This window comes from Lontra canadensis, unplaced genomic scaffold (genome assembly GCF_010015895.1).
Source record: "Lontra canadensis isolate GAN:19392208 unplaced genomic scaffold, GSC_riverotter_1.0 scaffold68, whole genome shotgun sequence".
NCBI lineage: Eukaryota > Metazoa > Chordata > Mammalia > Carnivora > Mustelidae > Lontra > Lontra canadensis.
Window position 1 is genome coordinate 2,470,779 of NW_022631062.1, and position 19,051 is coordinate 2,489,829.

The window sequence follows — 19,051 nt, forward strand, 5'->3', positions numbered from 1 at the left end:
AGGTAACTTCTAACTGGAAAGGTACCAAAGGGAGGATTTCGCTTCCGGATCTATAAATGCATTATAACTCCGCATCGCCGACAGTGCAGTCCCAGCGCGTCAATGAAAGAGAGGAGATGTCAGAATTAAGCAAAGAGGTGCATATGGGACGTTACTTTAAAGTCACATCAATGACTAAAGAAATTATTAAAATAATGTTGGGCGGCTGGCTTAATAAAGTTTACAAACAATTAAGCTATACTCCTACCTCCGTTTCTTACATCAAACTTAACTTCAGACAGTTCAAAAATTTAAATGTAAGACCTTGAACATTAAAAGTACTAAAAAAAAAAAGAGAGAGAGATTTTTACAATCTTAAATGAGAAAGTTGTTCCACGTAAGAAGACAACAGCAAACAAACAAAAACCCAAGAGCCGCAACCTCAGAGTCCGAAAAGAAACACTGAAATATTTGACTACGTAAAAGTAAATCTACTCTCTCATCTGTCAGGGAGGGATGAGGCTTTGTGATCAGCAAAGACAACCCCAGGTTTCATACGGTAAGATCCTGAGAAATGATGATACTGGTGTGTGGTGTATTGATTATGCTTTTTTGTATTGACCTTTGATTTGTATCTCCTAGCCCTCCAAGGATACTATAGACCCCGAGAGTTAGGGAGGCGTCATCCCCAGCATCCTGTCTACAGTGGGTGCTGAAGAAATCAAGCTTTATGATGATGAAGATGAAAGTGATCGTGAACACAAGAACAATTCAATCAATTAGGTTAATCTTGAGAGGATGATGGTGATACAGATTAATCAATTGAAGTCACCAGTCATCTGTTGAGTTTCACTAGCTGTTTAAATGACCCAGTTTGGTTAAGTTCCACTTGTCTAGTCATCGAGCGTGAAGAAAGCCTATGTTTTTTTTTAATTCAAGAGATCCTAAGTCCTCCTTAAATCAATGTGGTGAATTCAGTAGCAGAGTGATTACTGATTTTCTAACAATGGATATTATTAATAATATCTAATAATGGATGTTATTCTTTAATATTCTTTAAAATCATTCTACTTTAACTTCAATTATGTCAGTAGCCTGGTTGTTTAAATAAAATCTTTCTTTTTCTGCCCAACTTGATCTTGCTCTAGAGAAGAGTGGAAGGAATTATACGACCCAGTCTGTGCGCGACAATTAAGCATGGGCCCCTTTGATTTTCTCTATTTGTGGATATATATGTATATATGTATATATTTGTTTTCTTAATCATTTGAAAGTTGCAAATAACATGACATTTTACCCTAAGCAGGTAAGCCTGTATCTCCTAAAACAAGGATGACACCTGAGAGTTAACAATAATCCCATAATCCCATCTCATGTTGATTCTATATTCACATGTCCCCAATGTGTTCCCAAACCATCCTTTATAGCTCCCCCCTACCACGATTCAGGAGTCATTCAGGTGTTCACACAGTGAGTTTGGCTGTGTCTCTGTAAATTTTTACACTCTTTCTTTATACAAAACCTTTTTTTTTTTTTTTTTTGATCTATGATATCACACCTGAAGGTAACTTTAAGCTCTATGACAAAAATGTTCTCCGGAATAATAGACCCGTATTTCCAGTTATGTGCTGGACAATTTCCTATATACAAAGAAGGACAAATTCTTCCGGAACAAAGCCCTAAGATTTCGAAACATTAAGGTGTAAAAGCTGGAAAAAAGTGGGGTTTTTTTTGTTTGTTTTTTGTTCTACAAAAACTAAGAAAAAACCCCGAACACTGCTGTTTAAAAGCTACAAGAATTTTCTATCTCCTTAGAGATCAAGGCAGCAAAATATGTTATATTCCTTCCTTTCAGGTTTCTTCTCTCTTCCTCCAACTCCCAACCCCAGCCCCACCCACTCCTCTCTCTGAAAACATTTTGGGTTTTTTGGTTTGGGTTTTTTTTTTTTTAAAGGCTTTATTTGAGAGAGAGAGAGAGAAAGCAGGAGGAGGGGCAGAAGGAGAAATAGCCCCCTCACTGAGCAGGGATCCTGCTGTAGAGCTAGATCCCAGGACCCCAAGACCATGACCCTGAGACTACCACCCCAGCCAAAATCAAGAGTCAGATGCCCAGCCAACTGAGCCACCCAGGCACCCTTCTCTGAGAACATTCTGAATGGGGCTTTTAGTTGGGCAAATATAAGGCAAGGACTTTAACTTTTTCTTTACCTTTAATAGAAAACACATGATCATAAGGCAAGACCTAATAAACAGAAAACAGAAAAAGAATAAAAGGAAGGAAGGGAGATAGATTGATGGGGCTCTTAGGCAAATATAAAGGACTTCTGTTTTGTATTTTAATAGATTGTATACATTTATGTGGTACAGAACTTTTATAGATAGAGAGAGGGGGAGAAATTGTGCTTGGGATCCCCAAGGTCACTCCCAGGTTTAATGATTCATGAGGAGGATTCATGGGACGTAGCATATAGTTTACCCACAGCTACAATTCTTTATAGTGAAAGGACACAAACCAAAAACAGCAAAGAGAAAATGTGCATGGGGCAATGACCGGAGAGGAAGCCTGACATAAGCTTCCAGAATCTTCTCCCAGGGGAGGTCCACAGGAAACACTTAATTCCCTCGGTAACCAGTTGACAAGACACACGTAAAATACTGTCTACCAGGGAAATTCCCTTCAGAGATGCAGTGCCCAGGGTTTTTTGTGGGGGACTGGTCACGTAGGCACCCTCTACCTAGCACATGCCAACATTCCAGGCTCCTGGACAGCCAGCCAGTGTTTGACATACATCATAGTGTTCACAAAAACAGCTAAGTGGCAGGGAGCCACTCTTATCAGTTCTGGGAATGGTGAGGACCCACTCAAAATCCCAGTCTCCAGATTCCAAAGGCCAAACTTAAAAGTGGGCCTTTCTAGAGCCTGCTGCGTTGTCCCCTCTCCTGATGCACCATCAACCCGATTCCAACCCCACCCCGGCCCCTCTCCACAAGAAGCCACTGTCTATGGTTTATCCTTACTCATCTTTCCCAAGTTTCCTTCTATCTGCAGACCCCCTGCCTCAGGTAATGAATGACCAGAACTTTCCCAGCCATAGAAGCCAGCCCGTCTAACAGCCTTGGCTTTCTGATTAGCCCAGCTACTTTTGTAGCAAAATGTTTTTCTTTTTTAAGTCACGCAAAGGATTTCCCTAACCTCCCTTTTTGTGTCCGCAGACCTTGCCATTCCTTGCAGAAAGAACCAGGTCCTCCGCACATCACGAAGCAGGAACTGGTCATTGCTGGCTCCAGCCCGAGCACCGAGATAGCATTTGTAGCTGGTACCATGGATTCTGCATGACATCAAGAAATGTGGCAGGCCACTGCACTCCCTTTGCCAATGAACTACCCTGAGCCTCTTTGAGAACCCTTGGTCCAGGCAGAAACCCCGGGGTTGGCCTTTGAACAAAGGTCTGCCTTCTCCCCAGGTGGCTGAACTCCTGAATAAAAAAAAAAAAATAAGGGGCACCTGGGTGGCTCAGTGGGTTGGGGCCTCTGCCTTCGGCTCAGGTCGTGATCCCAGGATCCTGGGATCGAGCCCCGCATTGGGTTCTCTGCTCAGCGGGGAGCCTGCTTTCTCCCCTCTCTCTCTGCCTGCTTCTCTGCCTACTTGTGATCTCCGTCCGTTAAATAAATAAATAAAATCTTTAAAAAAATAAAAAAATAAATAAAATAAACTTCTATTCCTCCCCACTCTAAACCAGTCCCTTGAGTGATGGCCTTTTGGGACGAAGGCCCGCCGAACTTGGGTTGGGTCCCAGTACACTTTGTTATTAGCAAATACTTTATTCCTCTCTTGCTTTTGTCATTCAGAGTTCTTCTATGCCTTCTGCCCCTGGGAACGTATGGGGAGCTTCCTCCTGCTTCTCCCACAGCTAGAAAGCATCCCGTTTCTGGATATTCCACAAGTTGTCTGAGCATCACTCTATCGATGGACGTGTGGCTTGATTCAGATCTTTGCCATTACGAGCAGCAGTGCAGCGACTAACCTTGAACTATGAAGGACCTTCTGCTGAAGGGTTCACTGTCAACTACCCCAGAGGCTGAGTGATGACACAGAAGATGGCCACATTGTTGGCCCAGTCCCGTGTGGCTTCGTTAGTTCAAAAGAAATTACTGGACGTTGACGATAGACTGCTTCAAGTTGTCCCGTGAAAACAGGCCTCTCATTGGCTGGATGCCTCGTACTTGGTTTTCTAAGTCTGACTGCATTTCTTTTCTCCCTTTTGGTGGAAATAAAGAGGATCAGGAGTGGTCCTTGGTGGGTCATTAAGGCTTTGTGCAGGGTTGCTACGTTTAGCAAATTGGCACAGGCTTATCCTAAACAATTATTTCTTGTTTATCTGAAATTCAGATTTACTTGGGTATTCCGGATTTCATCTCGCAGCCCTGGTTTAGTGTCGTATTTTATTTTATTTTTTTATTTTTTTTTTAATTTTATTTATTTATTTCACAGAGAGAGAGAGATCACAAGTAGGCAGAGAGGCAGGCAGAGAGAGAGGGGGAAGCAGGCTCCCTGCTGAGCAGAGAGCCTGATGCGGGGCTTGATCCCAGGACCCTGAGATCATGACCTGGGCCGAAGGCAGAGGCTTAACCCACTGAGCCACCCAGACGCCCCTTAGTGTCGTATTTTAATCTAGCGATTTAAACCTCGCGGAACTCCTGGGATTAGGTCTCTGACATGGAAAACAAGTGCAGACTCGAGCTAACATCCAGCGTGGCGGGGGATCAGGCCCTCGGCTGCGGACAAGAAGCCCACATTGCAGTCCCTGTCCAGCCATTTGACTCTGACACAGACTTCAAAGTAGTTCCACAGAAACTTTGTCATACATACTCTCCCAAAGTTGAAGGGAACCTAAGTAAGTCCCCTTACACAAATTGCTCCAGTCCTCCGAATGCTGAGTTCCCAGCACGGGGAAGTATGACTTCTTATGTTTCTCTGCGAGTTTCTTGATTTGGGTGAGCATGGGAGCGAGGGGTAGGTATTTACCCCACCTCCTCCCCGATTTCTGCTGTTCCCCCCCGCGGATGCTGGCAGTCAGGGGCTGCTTGCGAAAAGGGAGAGAGGACTTTAATGGCAAGAATCATGGTATTTTTGTAACAAGCCTGAACTTTTAACCCCTTCAGTGAGATGCAACCTTGACCATCTCCAAATAATATTCTTTGTTAGAAATTTGCTGATATCATGAGCCCGCTGTCTGTGAGAATTCATTGCAAAGCCCCAGTATCATTAACCTTGTCTTCTGTTCTCCCTCCCCCCACCATAAACCGAAATACCAAGTGTCTCGCTGCTTAGTCCTCTAAGTTTCATTTCACCTTGAAATGAAAGTGTTCTGAAGATGTCCTCGACAGGATATGCAAATTCGTGTAACAAAAACCTTTCCTATAAGTATTAATGTTCACCAGACGACTCCAAAGGGTCAGATGCTTTGAAAAAAAAAAAAAAAGGCCCCAGATGCAAATAATGGGGTAGATGATGTGGTTAAAAGGGAAAAGGCTATTTATGGATGTAATGGCCTCCAACCAGTGGTCTGTCTGGTCATGGGGTTTCCATAGCCCCACGAGTGGATTCATTAGTAGCGAGGCACGATGGAAAGACACTCACTTGGGATTTGCTGATGATTTGGTTGACTTGGAAGCACCATCATTCACAACACCTGAGATGTTGCTTAAAGGTGTTTTGAAGATGTGATTAACCTTTACATAATCAGTTGACTTTAAGCAAAGGAGATTGTCCTTGATAACGCGGGTGGGCCTCGTCCAGTTAGTTGAAGGCCTTAAAAGCAAAAACTGATTTCCCACAGGACAAGGAATTCTGCCCTAAGACTGTAACATAGAAATCCTGCCTGGCTTTCCAGCCTGTGGCTTGCCCTATGGAATTCAGATTTGAAAAACTAACCATGATTTCATTGACTTTTTATTGTTCTCTACCTAACCAATGATACTGAAAAAACTGGTGTTAAATAAAACTACTTCAATTACTTTTCTCTTGGTTCTAGCTTCCCTCCTTCCGTTCTCCTAAAGGAGAGTCTCACACTAATAGAACCATTGGAAATTAATTAGGTATTAGGCACTGTGTGTTGAATCCCTTACTACAAATGATTAAGTACTATTTGTTTAAAAATTTTTTGGTAATAACTATTTTCACCAATGGAATATTAATAATATAAGAGCATCACCTTCTACTTTGTGTTCCCGGAAAACCAGCATTGTCTTTTTCTCTTCATAAAATCAAAACATTAGAGTGGCGTCTAGGTGGCTCAGTAGGTTAAATGTCTGATTTTGGCTCAGGTCATGGTCACAGGGTCCTGGGATTGAGCCCCGCGTTGGGCTCCCTGCTCAGCAGGGAGCCTGCTTCTCCCTCTCCCCCATCTGCCCCTTCCTCCCCACTCATGCTCTCTCAAATAAATAAATAAATAAAATCTTTAAAAAAAATAAAATAAAAGCATTAGAAGCAACTCAAATACCCCAAGAAACTAAGTATCTCGCAATGACAGTTAAGGTGACACAAACACCCCGAACTTCTATTCTAGGTACATTTGAATCGTCAAATAAGTCGAAAACTGTTGTTCTCGCCAAATGTTTACAAAGCAGGCCTAACTTTTGAGTCAAATACAAGAGTTCCAATGATGGACAGTGAAATGTGACTAATGTACCAGAGTCAGAAGCACGTTTATTAAAGCAGGTGGGGATCTCCCCCTCCATGACATATGGGGATCACTACCTCGGCAAGGGCCAGGCAACAATTTCACTGGTTTTGTTGTTGTTTTGTTTTTTAAAAAGATTTTTTTTTTGTTTATTTGTCAGAGAGAAAGAGCACACAAGCAGGGGAAGTGGCAGGCAGAGAGAGAAGACTCCTGCTGAGCAGGGAGCCCGATATAGGGCTGGATGGATCCCAGGACCCCGAGATCATGACCTGAGCGAAAGGCAGACGCTTAACCAATGAAGCCACCCAGGTGCCCCCATTTCATTGTTTTTTAAAACTGAGATGTAATTGACATATTACATTATATTAGTTTTAGATGTACAACGTGATGATTTGATATTTGTATAAACTGAGAAATGATCACCACAGTAAGTCTACTTAACCTCCACTACCACAGACGATGACACTTTTTTTTTTTTTATCAATTTTGTTTTGACCAGTGTTTTTTTTTGAACTTAGGTGGTTCCAATATGCCACCAAGTTTGCCAGCTACCATCCTAGAAAATTTGGGCTTGCAGAGTAGTTCTCAAACTTTGGTGTACTGAACCCCCATGGCTGCCCGCTCCCATGCATGCCACACCCCTCTACCCAGAGTTTCTGATACAATATGGCTGGATGGGGCCCGAGAACTGGCCTTTATCCTAAGGTCCCCGGTGATGGAGATGTTGCTTGTCCAGGACCACACTTGGAGAACCACTGTCCTACAGAATTACCATTATCTGAAAACCATCCATGACCCAGGGCCATTATTTGGAATCTCCCCATGTTGGTATGACGCTGAGAAAGGACCAGGCAAAGGCGGGGAGTACGATGAAGACATTCTGGAAGGAAGAAGGTGAGCCACCAAATCTACGGACACAAGCATTCAGGTTGACGGCGGCTAGCACAGCATAATTTGTGCTTTTCCTCACTGCTCTGAGGCTTCATGATAAAGTGCGCCTTCGTGACACAACGGTTAGTCATCAGAGGTGGCCTGTGTTTCAGTAAACATCTCCTCTCGGTCAAAGCAGTGAGAGGTCCTGTTTCTTCCAAGGACCTGTGTGGCCTTACTGAGCCCGTCACTTCAACCCTTTGAGCCTTAGTTTCCTTGCCTGTAAAATGAGAGAGGCTCATTTGGTCTCGAATGTTCCATCTCATTCCAGACTCTGATCAATTCTGTGACATTTCACAAGAGAGGTGACAGACTCGGTGGTTTAAGCACAGAGGGCTTAGGCCATGTCCACGCACAGGAGTTCGATGGCCTTCGGCATGACCATTAGTCTTCATGCCGGCCTCTCACAGCAGGGTGAAAAATCACCAAAGGGCCGGGAAACCCGCCACTTGCCCGGCGCACCAAAAACTGCTCTCCAGAGGTCACTTGAAGTCAGACTAAAATTCAGTCACCTCTTTGAAGGTCGCTCTGTTTTCCTGTTTCTTGATTAAAACAAAACTGAAAAAACCCCACCCCTGGTGACCCGTCCTGCGGCTGGAAGCATTCCTAGGGGAAACTGAGAAAATGAATGACTTAGTGACTTACTGAAATCTCACCTGACTCCTGCCAGACGTAGGGATCCAGGTGCGTAGCCCTGCGTCAAACGGATACTGTGATTATTTCGGTGTTAATTTCAAGTCCTACCGAAACAATGCCGCTTCATTTTCTTAAGTAATCAATGCCATTGCCTTATTCACTTTGTTCCAGAATGCTTTTTTACTTGAAATTGGTCCCAAAGCCAGGATGGATCTACTGCGGAATTCTGGCTTGAATAAATGTCAGGAAAGAGGATCAAGGAAGAAAGTTCTGGTTGGAATCCATCAGTGGTTCTCGACCAGGGGCAAGTTTGTACTCCTCCCACTCCCCGAACATGTAGTGATGTCTGGAGACATACTTTTCATTTGTACAAATGTGTGTGTGTGTGTGTGTGTGGTGGGGGGTTGGGGGGTCATTATTACTTACGTCTCTTGGGTAGAGTTCATGGCATGATCCAGCCCAAAATACCAGTAGTGCTCTGAGGTGGAGAAACCCTGACATAATTCTCCTGGGGAAATAAAAGAAAACAGCCACAGGGACAGAGGGACAAAAAGGAGGGAGCAGAGGAGATCTGTCCCTCAGACAAGGAGAGGCATATGAGCCCAGGGAAAGGCTGGTCCTCAGTAACTCATCCAGCTTCCCTCCCCTTCCCTCAGCAACCTCCCTATATCCCCCCACCCCCCCACACTCACCCCCCCCATTTTCCTTCCTCACCTCTGGTCTTCCCTGCCCCCATTCCTCCATTCTGAAATGCCTCTGTCAGGGAGGGACCCTGAGGCCCTTCTTGGGGATAAAACTGGCTGTGGGGAAAATATGTGATCAAGAGAAGAAGCTAGTAAACTTAGGAAAAAGCGCAGCATAAATGGCTATTAAAACAATAAAGCATCTTAAAGGCGGTTTTTAACTGTTGTTCTGTTGATGTTTAATGCTGAGTGTGGCTGCCTCGGTGGGCTTAAGATAGAAAGGATTCTGATTTCAGATTTTTTTAAAAGATTTTATTTATTTATTTGACAGAGATCACAAGTAGGCAGAGAGGCAGGCAGAGAGAGAAGGAAGCAGGTTCCCCGCTGAGCAGAGAGCCTGATGCGGGGCTTGATCCCAGGACCCCAAGATCATGGCCTGAGCCAAAGGCAGAGGCTTAACCTGCCGAGTGACCTAGGCGCCCCCTCCACTTTTTTGTACACCATCAAACGTACACAAAACCAAAGCAGGATATAGCAACAAATGGGGAGGGAGAGAAAACATTGTGATCAGCTCTTTCTGACCACGCCCCGCTACGGCGGCCTTGGCCCCAAATAAATGATCGTGTCCAATCAAAATCCATGGAAGCAAGTGCATTTCTCAGATCGACTACAGTGCCGAACTTGTGTGTGTACAACAAAACAGCTTCAAACAACCAGGGGCGGAACCATGTTCGAGACTGCTCTGATGCAAAGCAGGAAGGAATTAGTGACTCATCAAAAACTGGCCTTCTTGTGCCATCTGGGTTTTCCCCACACACTCTTTAACTTGTAGGACCTGTCTGTGAATTTTGTCTTCACCCAGCGTTGTCTTTCGAAGGCTCTGAGCGCAGTCAGCAGGGAAATGAGCACACCGTCGCTGAGGACGGGGGTCTGTCCCCTTTGCAGTACTAGGAGACTGCTCAGTAGCCCTGAGCCCACACAGGATATTCTGGGGCTTAAACAAATTTAGGGTCCATTCTTTGGCCAGATGAGCACACGTCAGTGGCACTTCCTGAGTTCATTCTATAGCAAATATACACCAAAATGAACATTTGGGACACCCTGCCTTTTCCTTGGACTGTGCCCCAGGGTCTCTAAGGACCACTTAGGGGATTGAGAGCAGCTGTACCAGGACTGGCCATCCCACCGGGTCTCAAATGCATTTTCTAGAAGTGCCTCCCTTTTTCCTCCTTTATTTGTGACTACAACTCTTTGGCTTCTACAGTGACTTGACAAGGTATTTTGTAATAACCGTGACATCACAGGTCACTGCACCGAGTCGGGCTTGTGATATAGCCTGCTTTTTGTTGCAACTGGCACAAAATCAGAGCCACGCTTGTGGGATTCCTCAGCTGAGGCAAGCACTGGGGATCCAGAACCATCTACCTTAGAAGACAGAATGGGGGTGACCAAGCATGCTGGTTTGCTCAGAACGGAGGGGCTTCTTGGGGTACAACGTTTATGGCACTAAAATTGAGGAAGTTCTCGGCCAGCCAAAACAAGTGGTTCGCCTGATAGGGGAGTAATCTTCTTTGCCTCTTGGGAACCACAACCTTCAGTTACTAGCTATTTCCACTAAATCTACAATAGATAGCATAGCCTATGAAAACTATGAAAACCCCTATTCCAGGGGACTTCAGCAATCATCTGCCCTCTCATTTTGGCAGATACTCACACTTAAGAGTGGTGTAGACATTTTCCCAAGGTCACACAGCTTGCTAGTGGCATATCAGGAACCAGGCTCTAGATTGCCACAGTCCCCATTTAGGACACTGCCCATAGCATGCCCGCCTTTCGCTTTGCTGGTCTCTTTTTATTGCTCTTTTAAAATGCAAAAAAAAAAAAAAATGTAAAGTGACTTGTGCTGGCTTTCCTTTTGGCCGTGGAACTCTGCCATTAGAACAGTGTGAACTGGGTGCGGCCGAGGCCACGAACTGCATCATGGAGGTCTCCCGTGGCCAAGCAGAAAGCAGCAAGAAGCCCAAAGCCAAGGATACAAAGTCTAAGAAGGATTACTTCATTCCTATGCTCACCTTGGCATTCACGAGCTGATGGAAGATAAGGCCCACGCCCGCGGGTACAGAAACTCCGTGTTTCACAACCTGCACCTCTTCAAGGACAAGGTGGTGCCAGATGTGGGCTCCGGCACAGGGATCAAGTGTTCCCGTATCTGATTCCGCAGCAAGATTGCCAAAGCCAACAACAGAGACCGTGACCACGATCAGCCGAGGCCATTCACAACAATCCGATTCGATTCTCCATCCCAGCACACCACCAGCCGAAAGCGGTACCAGCGTACGTGGTAAGGGCGGTTTGTCTCTTTTCCCCCAGCTAAGGATTCACTGGCGTAAATGCAACCCAAAGAGAACGGCAGTTACCGTAGGCCATTCTTCCCTGCCACCTCTACAGCCACTGGGGGGATTTTCAACACACGATCATTTGTTGCCACCGAACGCTGCCGTGGACAGAGACGGTCACACGCCAGGACTACGTGCTTCTGGGTGAGGGGCTGGCTGGTGCTTGTGACTTGACCACACGCGCGTGCAGCTTAACATCTCGAAAATGCATGAAAATCTTGCTGCTTCACACCTACTTATCGTTTCAGAGGGAAGACTTAAGACGCCTGCTCTAAAAGGTGAGATTAATGTACAAAACACTCCATTCTAAGCACCGTACGGAGATCTCATTCAATCCTCATCATCGCCCAATAGAGGTCCCGTTCTCCCATTTCCCATCTATGGAAACTGAGGCACGAGACATGAAGCAACCCTCCCAAAGAGCTTTCGTTGCTGGTTTCACTGTAGTGAGTGGTGAAACCCGCTTCTGAGCATCGCGCGCTTTGCTCTCCAGGGGAGAAAACAGTTCAGAGGCTACAGTAAAACAAAGCAATCGGAACACAGCTCTGGAAAGCAAGGGCAGGGACAAGGTGGAGGGGGTGTTCTCAGGCTACAGGGAAATAAATCAGGAAGATGAAGATTCCTAGTAAAAAGGAGGGATCCCATTGACTTCTCCACACAATCTACACGAATGATACAGTGACATGTCTCAGCCCTTAACTTCCGTCTTCAAGGGCCATCCTCACTCAAGCACCTCATACAAATGCCCTGTGCCGTCCCGCTCTGGTCGCAGTGGGCATACAGCCATTGGTTGTGGAACATTCGCCACAAATTCTCATCTATACTGGTGGTCCCTTCACAAAGCCCTTTCGGATCTCCTCAGCCCGATTTGGCCCTCTGCCCCCTCGTATTTGCTTTCCCTTCGCCACTCAGCCTGTCCACCCTGGAGGTCAGCCGGCAGATTGGCTACGGACACGCCAAGATGAAATGAAACACTTCGGAAGGGGTGTGACAGCATTACTAGGTGTAATTGTAAAGTTGGTGACGTTCTGGGATCCCACCTCTCCTTTATTTTCTTCCTCCCTTCTAGTATATTCCATCACGTTGGGTCTTAAATGGTGATCTTCTCGGGCAGACTGTTACTACTTTAACGTATAAGTGCATTGTGCCATTTCTGACTTTTATAGGCAACATTGGGAATTATCAACTTTGGGACAAGGAAGGCTGCTGGTCAGTCCCGAAATACCTTCACCATGGAGAAAAGCTGACTTCAATTAACTTCTGGCTTCTCTGTAATTTTTATATGCCGGGCTAGCATCATGAGGTGCAAACACGTTCAGGAACCCCATCAAAACGCAGCACTTTGCAATGAGGACACAAACTATAACAGAAGGAAGTAGCACGATTTTATTGAAATGTGTTAGTACAGTGTTCGACGACCTTAAAATCCTATATCCTAAACCCATGTAAGCACTGCATCCGAACAGAGGCATGTTCTAACAGGAGCATCTGCACGCGGATTAACACACTTTTGGCCGGAGCACGAGCAGCTCTGGGGCACGTGTTATTTCTGTGGCTCCCCTGCTCGGCCCCACACACGTGAGTCGGACCCAACCGAGAGATCTGGTGGTTTCGCTTAAGGTCCGCACACAAGCAGCAAGGGCTGGCGAGTCTGGGGATGGGGCCGCTCCCGAGGCCCCCTTCATCATCTTTCTTGAACTGAAACCATCACATAGTCGAGGGGGTCTACGTTGCCGCTGTGTGTGGCCAAGTCTAGTCGAATTAGTTAATGTATCAGAACTACTTGAAAAACAACAAAGTGAGACTAGGAGAGAGAGGCGGTTGTTAATTCAATCATGATCATGCATATTTTTATCTGAAGATTATTCTGAAACTAGCTCTTAGACTTGAGAGAAAAGGATCACATTTAAATCAACTTTTTTCAGTCATGTTAATGTGTCTACGCTTGTATGCCAAGGCTGTCTACGTGTGCGTGTTTGTAACTACATTTTCACTGGTCTAGGCATAGAAATTCCAAGAAATAGATATTCCTCATTTATCAAAACTAAAAATTACAAACATCTAAGGAGGCTCTTTACATTATCAAGTCAACTCTGCCTAGAGAGTCAATACACATTGCACAGCCAACTCTACCAGGCTAGAATACCACTTTCCTCAAAATCCATTTTAAGGTACAGCAAGATGTTCATCTCCGCAATGACCCAAACGATATTTTTTGACCTCGACCTCTGCTGTAGTGAAGTTTGAAACCTTAAAGATTGCTGTTCAAGTCCATTGTTGACTTCTGGATTTGGTTTTGCCACCTGCAAAATTTAGATCAATTTCCTCTCTTCGAGTTTTAAGATTCAGCAGAAGAGAGGGACTGTTATTATTCCCAGGCTCTGTCTATGCAGGCAAATCTCTCTTCTGCCACACGTGGGGAGGCACCTCACCGAGGAGGATGCTGTCAAGGGCCACGTGTGAGTAAAGCAAGCTTCGCCTCCACCATCGCTCTTGGGCCACCACTGGAACGTTACCGTCACAAAACAATGAACACTTCCTTATCTTTACTTTCTCTGTACGCCTCGCTTACCCACGTTCTTCATGGAACGGTTTTAGTTAAAATCATCAGTAGTCTAGTAGACTTGCTACTTCTGATTACAAAAGGCAAAAGAATATTAAAACAAAGGAGGTCATGTTTAAATATGCATTTGGTGGTACTCAACAGAAATTCACCTTTTTATTATGTCAAAAACAATGAACAGACCAGTAAATCTGAGGAGACTTAGGGGAGTCTTTGTTTTGGCGGCAACCCACAATGTGAAATTATTGGAAAAAAGGCAAAGTAAAAGCTGGAACTAACAAAAGGCCATAAAACAAGACGGCGGGACAGGAAGAGCACAGCGTGAGTAGCCCCAGTGAGCCTGAAGGGTCTATCTTGACACTTCCTCAATCAGATTTGCCGCTGCACATAATTCTGGAATTTTAGAACATGACGTTTCAGGTAAGTGATGGTTATCATGTGTTTTTCAGAAGGGGCAATAAAAAAAAAATACGGATTGACTCTGCTGTCTCATGTTTATCAGAAAGTAAATGTGTCAGTGGCCATCTTGGGCTGCTTAAATTCTGGTCAAATTAAGAATAACCACAATGGTTTATTTGAATCCTGGTGACTAAAAAGAAAAAAATAAAGTAAAACCAAACTCGGGGTATTATCAATTTTCTAAGGTTCCCTCGGAAGTAAAAGGCTAATTCTGTATACAGGGTTTCACCCCAATGTCCATAGGCATTATCCTTATTTACACAGAAGGCTTTAATCTGAAGTCGCCTTGGGCAACCTCGAAATACATCAACTGTGAACTTCGGCGGTAGAATTCCATACTTGAAAGTTGTGGCCTCAAAGTACTGGCAAAACAAAGAAGAGGGTCACCTGTCGGGACAAGTTGGGATGACGAAACGTATCTCATTAACAACAAACAGTTCACTCACGAAGATCAAACAACCACCACCCTCCCCGGCCAAACTGGAAAGAAATGGTCTTGAGCTTGAGAAGGGGGGAAACAATGCGTCTTGGAGGATACAAGATGGGATGCTTTTGCGTTATATCCTAGAATTGCTGAGTCCTAAAACTAAGAAGTCAGGCGAGCACGCACAAGTGGGCCGGCCCCGCGCTCCCCGTCCGGGGTCTAGAGCGGCACGTGGCTAAACAGGTAAGACACAGATTCACCGTTGTGCGTTCTCCGGATTGCCTCTGCCAAGATCATCGAGATATCAATAACCTGCAGGCCAACAGAAAAGGGGAGAGCACAGTGGGACACCTCAGTCGTATTTAATAGTCGTATTTATTTACACGTATTTATTAAATAAAATAAATTATTTATTTATAGCGAAAAGCGTAGAAGCCACAGAGCCCAGAAAGGATTTTTCCAGCACACAGAGACGTGCGAGCACCAACCGCCCCCTCCGGCCACCCCCACTTCGATCTTCAAGTTACCAACATGCACGGGACTGGGGAAGCAAGAGTTCCAGTGCGAATACTCAGAGGCTTTTCTCAGGGTCCCTGTTAGCCAGAGACGTCCTTTTCTTGGGGTGTCTCTGGTTTAATTTTACTCAATCATGACACGGAAGGCTTTCCTCTCTCTCGGTTTCCAAAAATGCAGTGACCGTGTCACTTAAGATCACCTTGCTCAGGGGTCAGCGCACTAGGTTTTCAGGGAAGGCCCAGGGGTGGCATTTTCAGCTTGGCGGGCCAGGCTCAATTCAGCCACTGCAGTGTGAGAACAGCCACGGACATACATCGACAAATGAGCGCGGCTACGTTCCAATAAAACTTTATTTATAAAACCAGGCGGTGGGCCAGACCGGGCCCGGGGGCTGTATGTAGTCTGCAGACTCGCAACTACGGTCAGTCAGGGAGGAAAAGCAAAGACAAAGCTATTCTGACCATTTTCCAATGCGGCGCCCCCGGCCCTGGGCCAAATGAACCTCGCTGCCACTGGACGGGTCAGAAATCATGAAGCGGGTCGCCCAGCTCCACCTTCTTGCTCTGCTGGTGACAATGGAGGCTTTTAGCGATGGAATGACTCGCCAAGGTTCCCCGCAGCATAGAGCCAAAACGGGGGCTCAAATCCCTTCGGCACAGTTCCAGGCCGTCGGTACAATCTGAAGTCAGGAAGGGGCAAAGCTCTAAGTGTCCTTAGCACGGCCTGTTTTTTCGCCTCCATTTTTTAAAAATCGTGGGAACATACCCATAACGCGAGAATTGCCGTTCACCCCGCCATTAACCGCACTCTCAGTGCTGTGCGGCCAATCGCTGGTGCCCATTTCCAAAACGTTTCCAGCATCCCAGCCAGCACCTCTGTCCGTGTCAAGCGCCAGCTTCCCCTCCTCACCCCCAGCCCCTGGCGACCACCACTCTCGTCTCCGTCTCTCGACTGGACTGCTCTGGGCCCCTCAGAGAAGGGGGATCGTACACCACCTGTCCTTCTGTGGCCCGCTGCTTGCGCTGAGCACCACGTTTTCAAGTTCACCCACGTTGTCACCTATGCCGGACTATCCTTCCTCTTTAAGGCCGAGTGAAGCTCCATTGGCTGGACCCCACCTTGGCAGTCTACTCCCCTGTGGAAGGACTCCTGGCCGCTTCCACCTTCTGGCTACTGCGAAGAGCACTGCTATGGACAGACATGCGCAAGCTTTCATCCGCACACCTGTTTTCAAGTCTGGGGGTACAGAGCCAGAGGTGGAGGCATATGGTCATGCTATCCTGGGGCATACGGTCATGCTGTTCAGCTTTAGCCTGGCCTGTTTTCATCTGCTTTCCTGCTGTGGTTTGATCGGCTTAGTGTTTCTAACTTGGACCTCCGCTGGCCCCAGCCTCGCTCGGACCCAGCGAGGATCGCGCCCTTGGTTAGGAGAGGCCACAGGCCCCCATGGAAGACTCGGGGCTGTTTTCAGGATTGGACGGATGTTCCGCGCCGCTTGGTTCTGCCTGCCATATAGGAGTACCTGAATCTTGGGACAGTGTCTCATTTTGTCCTCTTGCGGAATGGTGTTTGTGACGACAACAGCTTCAAAGGCAGCATTATTTATTTGGGAAATAGCTGGTCCCGAGAAGATCCCGTGTGTCAGGATAGCATAAACTTTGGTGGCTCCAGCCGAGAGCAGCCTGTAAAACAGAAGAAGGGGGAAAAAAAAAAAAGAACAAATACCCTTGAAACATTCTCCCCTTAGTGTGATTTAAAAAGCAAAAAGTGTATTCCATAAAGAAAATCAGAAAACCAATTTCTCTCGCATTTATTAACTTAAAGAGAATCTTTTGAGGTATGCAGTGGCAAAACTCTTTGTGTCAACCTTGGCCTTGGGCCTCTGTAATTCTTTCCTGAGCAGCATCCCTGGCCTCTCCTTCCTACTCCCCCTCACTGGTGACAACCAAAAAACATTTCCAGATGCTGTCAAATGTCTCCAGGGGACCAAAACGGCCCTTGGGTGAGAAGCACAGGGTTAAACTAAGAAAGCCAGACTATCATCATCTTGAGCTACAGTCAGTACAGAAGAATTAGCGACACAGTTTGCATGTTTTTTGTTTCACACTATGTTGGAAAACCGGTGGGCACGGTTTGCCCCCCGCACGTCTCAAGTCAGGCCGGCGCCTTCGCAGGTGCTCTGCGGCCACACCTGGCGGGGTGGCGGCTCCCACTCCCCACTCTCCTTCTGAGCTGTTTTAGGGGAAGCACCTTCTCTGACCCTTTATTTTAAATACACAGAAAGCTCGTCCTTGAAAATGGAAACCAGGCCATAAAGGTCTGTGGGGTTTTTTCCTCCTGAGAAAAAAGAAATGGGCCTAGACGGTCCTTTGGTGTGAAAGACCTTCTGCAAGCAGCCAGTGATAATTTGGAAACACCGGCCCGATTTTTAAAAGCTGCCATTTCTCCTTCCCTAATGAGATGCCCTCACGCTTGCCCACACCATCCCTCATACTTGTCCGCGGCATGACAGATGGTGCCACATGTGTCAGCCATGTCGTCCACGAGGATGGCCACGCGGTCCTTCACGTCGCCCACCAGAACCATCCGGTCCACTTCGTTCGCTTTCTTCCTCTCTTTGTGAATCAAGGCAAATTCCACATTCAGCCTATCTGCGATTGAGGTGACCCTGTTCGAAGACACGGAGACGCGTCAAATCTTGTCATTATGAAGAAAAGCGCTTGTCACTCAGTGCTGTATTCCAGGAAGGCAGTTAACCCACCACACTCAAGACAACGAGGTCAGCGGGTCTCACTTGGAAAGCCAGGCCTGGCCTGGGATGCGCAGTAAGCGAGCCACAGGGAGAGACGTGCGCTGACGTGGCCTTGCGCTCGTGGCAGCCGGTGACGACTGCCGGGCGCCTGGATAAAACTGGCTAAAACCGCAGACTGAGAAATCCATACGCCGCCTGTTAGCGTTCGTGCGACTTTTTAAAAAAAGTCAGAGACACGTGTTGAATCACCATACTATCCACCCGAAACTAATGTAACGCCGCATGTTAGCCAGCTGAAATTTAAATAAAAACATAAAAAAGGGGGCGCCTGGGTGGCTCAGTGGGTTAAGCCGCTGCCTCAGGCTCGGGTCATGATCTCAGGGTCCCGGGATCGAGCCCTGCGTCGGGCTCTCGGCTCAGCGGGGAGCCTGCTTCCCCCGTCTCTCTCTCTCTGCCTGCCTCTCTGCCTACTTGTGATCTCGGTCAAATAAATAAATAAAAGCTTTAAAAAAAAAAGGTAAAAAAGAAGCACAAGGAAACAGCTGTATGTTTAACAGCATGAAAATACAGTGTATATGAAAAACCAATAAGGAAAAAAGATCACTAAGAGACAATTTAAATCACGTTATTTAGAAACCGCGACTCGCTCAGTTTGTGGCGTAGCCAGTGGGGACAAAAGTCCCGGCTCACAAATCCACATAACATGACAGCGAAGGAGAACAGGCTTCCCTGCACCAGGGACCTTGGGACTAGTAAACCGTGAGTTTTTCTGCTCATCTGCGGCAAATGCTCCAAAGTCACCCACTCAGGAAGGACTGGGCTGGCAAAAAAGGGAGAAGGGGGCAGGCCAGACGTCTCAGTGCGCCGTGGCGTCTGGCCACAGCTCTTCTCTTCCACGTACGCGAGACTCAATATATGTTCCTACCAAATGATGGTGATCCAGGGTATCACTCAGGATCTTACCCAGAAAAACCTAGAACAAAATACAGTTCCCTTGCCATTTCTTCTCAACATGTGTTTCCATTGTTTC

At 46.4% G+C, this 19,051-nt stretch overlaps 1 protein-coding gene across 1 annotated transcript in view; it reads right to left on the bottom strand.

Annotated features, from left to right (window-relative positions):
• Positions 1–12,670: 12,670 nt before the first annotated feature.
• PRPS2 (phosphoribosyl pyrophosphate synthetase 2) overlaps positions 12,671–19,051 on the bottom strand; it is a 34,857-nt gene continuing 28,476 nt past the window's right edge. The window contains exons 5-7 of the mRNA XM_032880198.1: positions 17,764–17,937; positions 16,792–16,951; positions 12,671–15,065 (exon numbers count right to left, since the gene is read on the bottom strand). Of these exons, the coding sequence (XP_032736089.1) occupies positions 14,973–15,065; positions 16,792–16,951; positions 17,764–17,937 (427 nt within the window). The 3' untranslated portion in view covers positions 12,671–14,972. The remainder of the gene's footprint in view (positions 15,066–16,791; positions 16,952–17,763; positions 17,938–19,051) is intronic.